The 12,719-nt window shown below is 39.0% G+C and overlaps 1 protein-coding gene across 1 annotated transcript in view; it reads right to left on the bottom strand.

Moving 5' to 3' along the window:
- The window catches only part of LAMB1 (laminin subunit beta 1), a 62,731-nt gene that overhangs the window by 17,234 nt on the left and 32,778 nt on the right, over positions 1 to 12,719 (bottom strand). The window contains exons 21-24 of the mRNA XM_007422108.4: positions 12,221 to 12,445; positions 10,823 to 11,040; positions 8,979 to 9,075; positions 16 to 385 (exon numbers count right to left, since the gene is read on the bottom strand). Coding sequence (XP_007422170.2) covers positions 16 to 385; positions 8,979 to 9,075; positions 10,823 to 11,040; positions 12,221 to 12,445 — 910 coding nt within the window. The remainder of the gene's footprint in view (positions 1 to 15; positions 386 to 8,978; positions 9,076 to 10,822; positions 11,041 to 12,220; positions 12,446 to 12,719) is intronic.

Raw genomic sequence — 12,719 nt, 5'->3', positions numbered from 1 at the left:
CTATGCCATACTTACTCTGCTTCCTCAAAGAGGTCCCCGATGTTTTTAAGTGGCTCAGTAGCAGGATTTTGAGCAATGATACTTTTAATCTCATTCAATTTTTCCTCCACAGAGTTGAGAGTCTCTTGGTAGGGGCCACTCACCCCTGTGATTTTCAGGACTTTGGCTCTTTCCAGGAATCTCTGTGTCCTATTATTCAGTTCACTAATGATGATATCCCAGAGGGCAAAACACTGATGACAAGGAGCACAGTCTGGGAAGTTGCCAGAGTAGCCTCGGGTGCATTTATCACAACGGGAACCTTCAACACCTTCATTGCAGATGCATTGGCCAGTTGAACGGTTACACTGAAGAGTCTGGATGCCTCGTAAATCACAGTCACAAGCTGGAAAATAAAAATAAATTTTATCACTTGAGATCTGGGAGTAGAACCCACCACTGTCAACCCAGAATGAATACAAGAAGTGGCAATTTTCCTAAAGTGAATGTCTGGGCCACCTGGATATTCCTTCAAAACTCAGGTATCTTCCATTCCTTCTACAAATAGGTGAAAATCAAAACATAGTTCTTCGCTGCACATATGTACATGCTGTGAAGCCTACATACCTGCTGAGAAGCCTCAAACTATGAAGGTCTTCATTCAATTAACTCCTTTTAGAGGAAAGCAAGAGGAAGCAAGGGAATAACTCCAGCTTTCCTAAAGGCATATCAGGAAGGATCTGTGATGCCTCAATTCTTCAAACATGAGTCATTGAAGGACCATCTATCTTGATTATTTCTGCCAAACCCACCATATCTAGTAAAGTGAGCATGCTCTGGGTCCACTTGGTAAAGCAGTGCAACCCTAATACATTATAAGAAGCATGCCTTCTCTGTCATGGTAGCTGCCTTATGGAACAGCCTTGCCCTGGAGATTTGGATGGTCCTGACCCTGTTGGCCTTCCAGATGGCCTTGAAGACCTGGCTTTTCCCCATATCAATGGAGGTCTACCATGTGGGCATGTGATATGCTGGTGATGAGATTTTGTTTTATAAAGGCCTCGACTTAAGTTTTGTAATTGATTTGGATCATCTGCTAAGTTTTTAACTTTGTTTGCTGCCCAAAGTTCCACTGGTGAGATGGGTGGCCACGGGAACTTGTTTAATAAATAAATACAATTTTTAAAATGCTGAAAATGCATTCTCATCCCCACTCCTCATCCCCACATCCTTCTTGTGGATATGAAAGAAGGACATCAGATATAGGCTGTGATGCCCTCATTTGGTAGCCCTTCTAGTGTTCAATCCTCAAATTAAGACTTTAAAATCTCTTTTATGTTGGACTTAAAGATTGGTATAAATGTTTTCTCTCCCCATACTTTCTGCATGGAAAATCAGAACTTATCATCATCATGTTAAATTGGTTTTGTTAACATTTCTTTTTCTCACACAACGTTTAATCTAGGTCCTCAGTTATGAGCACAGTGCATGGTCCGCTCAGGTCAATGACAAAATTTCCATTCATACCAATGGCTTTAGATCACATTCATCACTGACCCAGAAACAGAACCTGCAATCAACAGCAATTTACGTTTTTTGTTACTCTACCCACAATTAGCCAGATAGGATAAAACAAAACTGGGAAATGCTACTGTTGAAAAACTCTGTTTAAACAAAGATCAGAACAAATGTGAATGTCCTTTCCACCACTGTGAGAAATCCCATTGTTGTACAATGGAATCCAAATGAGATCAAAGCCTTATATGTCAATATTCAGATGACAGGGGGGTTTTTTGACATGGGGCAAATTAAAGCTATTAGAAATGTATTGCATTGTTCAACTAGCTGCTATACGTTTATCATACAAGTGGCTCATACAGGTTTATCATACAAGAATCCTTCAGAATATTATTTTCAAGATTCTGGTTTGCAAGTACTTTACTGTTAAGGGTTCTTCCCCAAATAGTCAAACTTCCCATAAGAATGTGACATAATTAGGGAAGGAAAAATCACGTTGTATGTGCATTTATTTAAACATTTTCACATTCTTTAGCCAGATTTCTAAAAGGCCATTTAAAGGAGTAAATTACCTTAAACAAAGCCAGTTCTCTTGTAGAGAACTTGATCAATAGATGGAAGAATGCAAAAGAGAGAGGAAGAAAAAAGTCCTGCCGTTCAACTTATGTTGGTGCAATTTAACAAAGTGGCCTTTTTGTTCTCAGAAATAAAGGCCAACACATAGTCCTTTATTTTCTTCAAAGCCACTTCAGCATTCCCACTGTGAATTGCTTGCTATGGAATGTGTCTCCCCTCAGGCAATTCATTTTGCTTTGAACACTAGGCATGGGGGGGGGGGCATGGGGGGCATGGAGGGGCATGGGGGGAAGGACTTACTTAACCCTTTCTACCACAAAAGTTAGTTTTGGAGAAATAACTCACTCAGGTTAATGACTAATTATTCAAATTCCGGACATGGGTCTAACAAACATTGGAGCCATCAGCAGATGACTGCTTTCTTTTGAAGATCCCAAAGTTCTTCAGGTTATGCCTTTTGTCCATTTTAGTATATCAAGTTACTAGTTTTGGAGCGTGTATACCATCCTGACAAAGGTGACATTTCGTAAACTACCATGTGCATTTTCTTTATTCAAGCTGGGAGCTTCCAGATCTATTTTATGACTGGCCAGGCCCACCATAGCAACCATTTGAAGAATAGGCGACCACCATGTAGCTATTTGATGAGACTGACCAGGCCTTGTATTCCAAACGTACCCCATACACCATTAATATTAGAGCAGAACAAAACACACAGGGAATGTAAATGTGTTTTACTGTAAATGAATAAACATCCCTACGAATTAGAAATCAACTCTCAGATACTTCATAATGATATCATAATATATATAACATGGACTTGCCAGATAATGTTTATCTTAAGGCAAGAATGTGTAGTATTTTCCTGACCAAGATTGAGACTTGGACTTTGAGTACTTGCTAGAGCTTGGGAGTGTTTAATACCATCATCTATAGTGGGTAATACCCAATATCTAGATCTGTAGACTCAGTGAACTCAACAGACTTTGATTTCAATAGAGTCATGAGGAAGTTACTTTTGACTAATTTATCCCACCAATTTCAGTACATCTATTCTCGACATGATGAATCCTGGATCTACTGCTACAATAAGAAGTATTGTAAAGTTGTGTTGATTAGATTTTAAAGGGAAAACTATAAAACCTTTAGTTCAAGAGATACCATTGCGTAATCTTGTGCACTTTGATTATACCCTGTTCCCTAGGAGGACAAGTTGGTCACCAACTCAATAATAGGTGAAGTAAGCAAATTCAATGTTATTACTCTTTCTAAAAAAAAAAAAAAGGTCAAGTATGTCTGGACTGGGTCTCTTATCTTCACCTGCTCTACAAGCAATGATTGCAAGATTAGCTGAAGACACATAAAAAAGGCAGTGAGAATGAATGGCAAATATTTCAATACCAAATCTTCCCTGAGTTTTATTCAAAAGTAGAGAGAAAGACTCAGAATACGTTGCATCTGAAAACAAACAGGAAAATATCTTTCAGATCAAAATAGAATGAATACAAGGTTTAAAAAACCCTCATAATCTTCTATAAACTAATATTCTACCATGTTAATATAATCATAATATAATTACAACAATATAATCTTCTACAAACCAAAAAGGGCTTTTTCAGGTGTATTCAAAATAAAAATGAGAAAAGAATGTACTACTGAAAATGACAATGGAAAAACAAGAACAAAGAAAAGACAGAGCTACTCAAGTTATATTTTCATTGTGCTTCTCCAAAAAGAAAGTATACTTTCCACCAGGCAACTATGAAGACTACAGTGAAGGAGTAAGGTCAAAGGTTGAGTCAGAAAAATAATCCAGGAGTACCTTTTACACTCAGAATTTAAAAATCCAGTGGCCAATGAAATGCACCCTAGAATACTGAAGGAAATTTTATGTATTCTGTTTGAGAAATCATGGTGAACCACCAGATGACTGGAGAAGAGCAAATTTGGTCTCTGTATTCAAAATAGGAGAATCTAGGTATCTATAGACTAGTCTGTCTGAGAGTGATACCCAGGAAGACTCTAGAGATACAAAGAGATTGGTTTGTAAACACTTGAAAATAGAAGGCCATGGATTTGTTTAGAACAGTGTTGCCAAACTAACCTTATCTCATTTTTAACTGGATAATTGACTTAGGTTGTGCAAATAATGAAGAAATATATATTTTGATTCCATAAAGGTATCTGACAAAATACCCCATAGTATTCTGCTTAGCAAGTTAGTTAAACATGGGCTAATTAATTATTAACTAATTAATTATTATTAGTTAAATAATAATCAAGTGGATACATAGCTGGCTCAAAAACTGTACTCCAAGACTGCTCATAAATAGTAAAATGAGGTACCGATCCGATGCCACAAGATTTGGTCCTGGGCCCTGTATACTTCAACTTCAATATTTTGAGTAATGACTTGAATTAAAAGATAAGGGAAGTGTAGTAACTAATCTGCAGCTGACAGATGAAGAACTGGGTGTTCAAAAGATTTCATTTAGAAGGTAGAAATCAAATGTACACATATAGGATGAGAGGCATCTGGCTTGAAAGTAGCACTAATGAAAAAGATCGTACAATAGTGGCTAGAGATGACTCAACAGTGTGATATGCCTGTAAAGGAAACACATGCAGTTCTAGGGGGCATCAACAGAAGTACAGTTTCCAAATCATGGAAACTTCATCATTTGCTGGAAAGGCCCCACCCTGAGTGTTGTGCCCAATTCTGGGCATAATAAATTAAGAAGGATTCAGAAAAACTGGAACATGTTCATAGGAGAAAGCTAAGGCCTGAGAACTAAAAACTATGTCCTGTAAAGAAGGGTTGAACAAGCTGGAACATTTAACCTTGAAAAGAGAAGACCAAGAGGGGATAGGATAACATTCTTCAAATACCTAAAAGGACATCTGGCAGAACAAGGTCAATTCATGTAAGTTACCATTCCAGAATGCTGGACATGAAATAATGGGTTTAAGTTACAGGAAGGCAGATTCTGACTGAAAGTAAGGACAAACTTCCTACCAGTAAGATCAAATTCGCTGACTTTGGAACTAATTATCCAGAGATACAGTGAGTTCACCTTCTTTAAATATGTTAAAGTAAAGGCTAGACACCCATATACCAGGGATTGCTTCAATATAAATTTCTGTACAGAACAGAGCGTTGGATTTGATGGCCTAAATTGTCCTTTCCAACTTTACAATTCTTTGTTTGAAATCCCTATAGAAATATATAATCTCTTTACTAACACTCCTGCTTTGGAAGTCACTGCATTATACATTACGTGTGAATAGCAAAGGGTGACACCTAATGGGAAGAGAAGAGCTACGTGGGTAATAAGCTAGGCGTGGGTGTAGATGTGGATGAATGGATGAATGGATGAATGAATGAATGATCTCTGATGTGATCATACAGACAAAAGTTGGTATTTGCCATATTATCCCAACCAAGTTTGAAAGAAAGATAGGCCATTTCCTTCCACAAGCAGAAGATAACACCAGGACTACAAATGCCTAAACAAACAAGTTGAGTAACTGCTTCTCACAGGAGGGGAAATCTAATCTGTTATCTCACCTTCCATGACACAGGAGATCATGTTTATTTAAGAACAGCCCAACTACATCAACTGTAAAATAGTAAATGATCAAGCAGCACAAGTCACCAAAAACACATTCCTTGCTTATACCCCAAGGCAGATCAGAAAGCTTAACTGTTTTCATCAAAGAGGCAAAATAACCTGGTCAAATGTTAAGAGAAAATCATCAGTAACAAATTGTAGTAGTCTGGGCAGCTTTGAAGGTTCATTCCATAACTACATATGTTTATAATTACAACCTGGCAGAGTCAGGCTAATTTTCCAAACAATTAATCCATTTTAGCTTTGGCAACTGAAAGAGAACATGTCGACCACCAGTGGCAATTTCTCTGCCATAGTACGGGGCAGTTACATACATACAACACAACATATATTTATATAATGTTCATACATGATACACATGCATGATACATACTAACACTACTATCCCAAGTATGTCTTCAATCAGTGAAACGTGTTTATTTGAATTGCTTTTAAGTATCTGGCAAGGTTGAAATTTTATCACCTGGACACTTATACCTAATAGGTATGCAGGACCACCATATTTGGGGTGCAGTAATCCAGATGACCACTTGAGGGCAGCAAAAGGATACAGCCAACTTTGGTTGTTGACACTCTCTAAGGCAGTGTTTCTCAACCTCAGCAACTTTAAGATGTGTGGACTTCAACTCCCAGAATTCCCCAGGCAGCACAGGCTGGGGAATTCTGGGAGTTGAGATCCATGCATCTTAAAGTTGCCATGTTTGAGAAACACTGAATTAATGGTTCTCTGGATTTTTGTAGCCTAGACAGTACTCCTAAAATGTGACCTGGTTTATAACAAAATGACAGTATGGTTTAGTATTCTATATTTAACCATCCACAAATTTTTGGCTCATGTGTCCCCATTCCCATTCCTCTTCCAGGACAACAACTATGTTCACTGTTATAATGAAACTATGAAGAATACTAGTTTGTTTAAACTGAGATTAACAACATTTGAGAGCTTGGGGCTGCAATTCAGCCTCCTAACTTTCCTGGAGTTGGCATAATCTGTTCAGTGATGTGGAACATCTTGGAAAGAGATGGAGCCAAAATGTTTTGCCCCTTATTGGAGTTTTAAGAACAGGAATGGGATTGGGTGGTCTCTGGGAAGAAAACAGTTTTCACTCCTACTCTTAAAGCATTAAAAAAAAAAGCTTGAAATGGGGCTGGTTTGCCTTCTGGAGGCTAGTCACTCATTTCCTTAGTTTGTAAAAAATTAAAAACAAACACCACCCAAATACTGCCATTTTGTGGCAGAATGAACTACATGATCATGGGGTAATAGGGATCCTCAAATGAGAGCTGGGGACTGGGCTGTATATGGATTTTAATGAACAAATCTGGAGTGTCCTCTGTTAATCTGTGTTAGTTGGGAATACAGTTTGTTTAAATTTTTGGTTTAAAGTTTGAATTAGGCTTGTTTTAGGAAATGGTATTTTAAATCACAACTGGACAATTCTGTTGAGGGATGCAGGCCAACTTCTGTAGCAGACTGTGGGCCTCCCCATACTCGTGGTGGTCATGGGGAGACAGCGCCAGAAAATGGTGGGCAGTGACCAAAGCATTATTCTCCTTGTTAACACTCCCTCTCCCTGGCATTCTCTTTTCTACATCTCCCACGCATGCTAGATGGCCAAAGAAGAGAGAGATTCCTTTATCCAAAGGTCTGAACTGGTTCCTTGCAAAGGGGCTTTAGGAATTAGACAAGAGTCATGGGTTCTCCATTCTTAATTAAAACTCATTAGGTGTCAGCCCTTCAAGGTGGACCAGACTGTGAAATCAAAGTCATGCAAGCCAATATTACTTTTATTATGAAGATATAGTAACAGAATCTTGCAAGTCTGAATGTGCTTCCCCCCCTCCCTCCCTTTATCTTCACATGAACTAGGGAGTTGCTTGTCTGAGACATTTTCTCAGGTTACAGTTCTGCCCCAGACTCAGGTGTCTTTTATCTGACTGTTGTCTTGGTAGTGGCTCTTCCTCCTGTCCCTCAAGGCCATTCCCTCCACCTACTATATCAGGATTCTACCTCCCACCCCCATCCCCCAGTTCAAATATAATGAAAAAATCATAGCTTTTAAAGAAAAAACTGAAAGATCTCAGATGACAGGGAAGAATTCAGTAGCCAACATCACAGAGGCATGTATGTCTAAACCCGTTAACTTCATGTGTGAAAATAGCCAATACTTTTTAAAACAAATTGAGAAAGAAAATATACTCCTATCATGAAAAACATTAAGAAGTGGTAAAAGTGTGATGGTACATTTTGGTATCAGGGATGTGCATTTAAAGACAGCATTTCAATGTTATCTGATGCCTGGAAAAGCTGTATAATACACAAGGCCAACAATTTACAAGGCCAAGTGTTGACAATATTTGGAAAGTACTAATCGGTATTTGATCAATAACAATTTTTCAAAAATATTTGACTGGATTAGATCTGCAAGTCATGAAAACATTATTTACTAAGTACGATAAAACTACTTGCCAAAAAAAATCTCCAATTATTCATGTTACTGATAATTTAAAATGTGTATGATCCACTGAGAACTGATCAATGGAAAGAAAGCAACATATTCATTTGCCAAATTGCTTCAGTGGAACAAATAAAACTGCTGCATATAATTTGATGAACTGATTTCACTGATTCTTGCTTCTTCTTTTTTTTACTTTTTATATGTAACTGAATTTACAGTCTGTACCTTTTTGGTGTTTTCAATTATTTCTATGCTTTTAACATGTTCTGTTTCCTTTTTCTTCTGCATGAGTTCATATTTGTTATAGTTTTAATTAAACAATGAAAAAATGTGTATCTAAATTAAGATTACACTTTCATACAACTCTGCAAAATCTTATTTTAATTTTTTTATTTAAGTATGTTATTAATAAACTAATATTTAAATTCAGCTATGTTAAATTTAGCTGCACTAAAACAGAACACCAGATAAGGCAGCCAAGATCCTTTCAAGTCCTTTACAGTAACATATATTGCAACATTAAGAGACTAAGCCTTGTTAGCAAGTCCTGTGTAAGTAACAAATATTGCAGCATTAAGAGACTAACGAAGGCGCTCTTATCTTTTTCTGTCTTGGATCTAATTTCTTGCATCCAAGCAAAATGGAGCCAATATGAATGATGCTTTGTTCTTTCCGCATGCACCATCACAAAACAAATCGTCATCAGCTATCTTGGATTGTCCCATTATGTCAGAACCATACAGATGCTGGCTATTTGAATATTTGAATGTACTCCTTGAAAACAGGAAGAGTAAACACTGAATAATATACTCACCTTGACAGCCCACACTAGGATCACCCCAGAAAAGCTCCTGACATTCAGTACACATGCGTCCTCCGAATCCTGGCATGCACTGGCATTGCCCAGTGAACTATTAATTTAAAGGGGGGGGGGAAACAACTTATTAGACCTAGCCCAGGAACAAGAGTGAAACAGTCCAGTTGAGTAAAGTTCCTCTATTTGCTTACGCCATATAGACAGAATCTTGCCCAACTAAATCTATACTACAGCAACTAGTGGATCTACCCTGGGAGATTCTAGGGAGTGGCTATCCCGAATCTCTTACTCTTCTCATGCTCCCCCTGTGGACTGTGTTGTCCCTTGTTCCCCTCCTGGGATGCACCCCCTCCCCCTGATAGCCTTGATCTCCCCCATCACTCTCCTCCTCGTAGATGCATTCCACCACACAACTTTAACCCACTGATTGATCAGTACTAATGCCAGACATAATAAGGATCCATAATTAGGAACTCTCATTTTAATATGGGCAATTCACCCACCCCGTCTTCTTCTGTTAACTGCATTCCTTCTAAATCATGGCAGATATTATGCAAGAACTATTACTTATGCAAGCAAGCTTAAATGGCACCACCAAAGTCACCGGCTAAACTATCCTTCTGCAATACCAATATATACCTATTCGCCAAATGCTTGTTGTCACTTACTCAGGGTGTCTGCAAGGCATGGATTAAAAAAAGCCAAGATGGCAGCCATAATAGTGCAGCCACGTAAAAAACAGGCAGAGCTTAGATCACATGATTGTGGCCACCATATTGACATTCATGACCACACCCTGCAGACCCCTGCCATTTTTTTTGCAAAAAGCTTGTGACTGAATGCTGTCTCCTTATTAAAACAAACCTTCTATGCACAGAAATCTCATTCAATTTAGTACCTAAAGATTTTTCAAACTATAGCTTATTTTAACGTTTTGGTGGCACACACCATGAATTGTCACAATGAGCCTCCCAATTCCTTTGTATCGCTTTTGTCTTTACACAAATCTTCAGAAAAAGTATTTACTCCTTTATTACAGTATGATGCAGAGATGGATAAAACAATTGGGTGTTATTGAATTCAAGGTCTTAGATTAAGGCCAGGTTCAAATTACTTTCTTTGGGCCAGTCCCTCTCTTGCAGCCTAACCTCCCTTACAGAGTGGTGGTTGGGGGAAAAATTGAGGGAGGGAATGCCACGTACCCCACATTAAGCTCCTTAGAGATAAAGGTGAGATGTTAATCCAGCTAACACAATCATTCAATCAATCAGATTGTCCCATGTAAACTAATATAAACATGGGTTGCCGAGTATAAAACAGGTAGCTTATCAAGCAACCCCACAGAAGATAAACTAAAGCAAGAGTATCCACCAGATTGGAGACTTTTGTCAAAATAACAAAGGCTGTGTTGCCCCAATGCAATGCAAACCCCGTCCCTTTCAAATACACGTGTGACATCATGACACACATAAAAGAGGAACGCACACAATAGCGGAACGACCCTTTTGTCATTTGTCCCCCAAAACGTCCTCTACAGACACTTCTGGAGGGAACATGTGTGTGTCTTCAAGTCAGTCTTGACTCCTGGCAATTGTCTGGACTAGTCCCTGCAGTTTTCTTGGCAAGGTTTTTCAGAAGTGGGTTGCCATTGCCTCCTTCCTAGGGCTGAGAGAGAAGGACTGGCTCAAGGTTACCTAGCTGGCTCTGTGCCTAAGGCAGGATTAGAACTCAGTGTCTCCTGGCTTCTAGCCCGGTGCCTTAACCACTACACCAAACTGGCTCTCTTCTGGAGGGAAGCTAGTCTCAATCCGCCATCTCTAGCTCTGATAAAGCCTTCTCACCTCATTGCAAGATGTGCCAAAGGAATGCTCAGGATCACAGGCACATGGTTCACATCCGGTCCCACTGCTCAGTTGCCACGTGTTTGGGGCACAGTGGTCACAATTCTGTCCAACCACATTAGGAAGACACTGGCACTGACCCGTTTCTTTCTCACACTCACAGTCTTCAGAGCTGTTGCAACGCTGACGAACGGTTCCCAGGTAATTGCAGACGCACTCTGGAATGGAAGAGTCGCAAAAGCAATGCTCGTGGGGAGGAGGAGTTATATCAAGAAAAAAGAGAAGGTATTAGAGCAACCTTCCTGAAGGCAGCACCGTTTCCCTGCCAGCAGTTGGACACTCTGACACTTGCATTAAGTGGATTAATGAGATCCGAGCAAGTATTATTTAAATATGATTTCTTTTCATCTATTCAAGTGGGCTGTTTTGAAATTATTGACATGATAAGGCAATCCTATCAGTCATTCTGAGCAGAGATAATGAGATTTATAGTTCAAAAGAACAGGGGAAACGAAGCTATAAAAGACTGATTTCAATACCCATACATGCTTTTTAAATGTCCATTCCTTAATGGACTACAGTCTATTAATGTATGATTGGTATATATAAGTTTGGATAAGTTATCTCTCTATAATAAGCATGAAAACTTATGCCACGTTAAAGGTATTGATGTTTTTCCTGTTCTCACACCCCCTTCCCACTGAATTTTTAAAGAAATCCATTGTTCCTATACACATCAGGTTGGATGTCTTTCATTCATAAAGGGAAACAATGAATGTTAATAAGAAAGACTTCCCACTCTTCAAAGCTTCTTTTCAGGGTATGCAAAAGTTACCGAATTAAGCAAACCCATTTCAAAACATATGGCTTCTGCATTTTCAAGATAACCCCTGCATAATTAGATGTTGGGGTTAAAACGGAGAGCCTTGTTATCCACAAAAGCCTATTCATGCTACAGTAGAGTCATCTCTTGACCTTTTAAGAGTCTTATCTTTCCGACGTAAGAATTTCCAGTATTTGCTCCACTAAATAAACACCCTAGAATGGGAGAGGAGATAGAGGGCAACCTATGGGTAGATTCCCAGAAGATTAAAAAGGATTTCTGACTTCCAGTTCACCACAGCGCTGGGGAAATTACTTTGTTCCCTCATCCTTCCCAAATCACATTAGTGAAATGGATGTAATTTGGATTTTTGAAGGGAATAAAGAAAAGAAACTTTTTAACTCAGAATTCCTTAATTTGTAAGGTATGCCTTTGTGCAAAAAACTCCAACTGGGGGTGTGGTGATTGTAGAAAACAATGAATAGAACTTGCAAGCCAGAAGCCTGTATCTTTGCAGATACCCAAGTGCCAAATGACATCTGAACAGTCAAAAGCAGAGATCCCTGTCCACTTACTTCTGCAATCCTGCTGAAGAGCCCATCCATAGTAGCCAGGTTTACACTCTTGGCAGTGTTCACCTTGTGTGTGATACAAACACCTGAGGCACAATCCTGTCTTTCTGTCACAAGCCTCTGGGTCAGAGGAATCAATGTTGTTGTTACACTGGCAGGGCTGACAAGTCCCAGCGACCTCTTCAGGGTTTCCAAAGAAGCCAGAAGCACATTCATCACATCTGCTTCCTGTTCAGCCAGCAATCAAAGAAAGAAAAATCTTCAGGAAATCATGCCACAAACCAAAGTATGGGAGAAAAAGTCCTCTGGGTGCGTTAAGAAACAGGACCCATCTTTAACTCTTTGCAAAGCATCAGCGTTCATATAGCGGCACTGAATTCAAATAATTATTAACATGAATGGATCATTAAGGAGCAGCTGTACAAAAAATAAATAAATGTTATACGCTGAAGGCTGGTGAGGCTGCACCTGCAGACAAACAAACTGAACTTAAATATTAGTA

This window comes from Python bivittatus, unplaced genomic scaffold (assembly GCF_059951505.1).
Source record: "Python bivittatus isolate LINGU-HERP-01145 unplaced genomic scaffold, Pbiv_v1 ctg000010_np1212, whole genome shotgun sequence".
NCBI classification, from domain to species: Eukaryota; Metazoa; Chordata; class Lepidosauria; order Squamata; family Pythonidae; genus Python; species Python bivittatus.
Note: the sequence above shows the minus strand (reverse complement) of the source record. Positions and strands in the feature narration are given on the sequence as shown.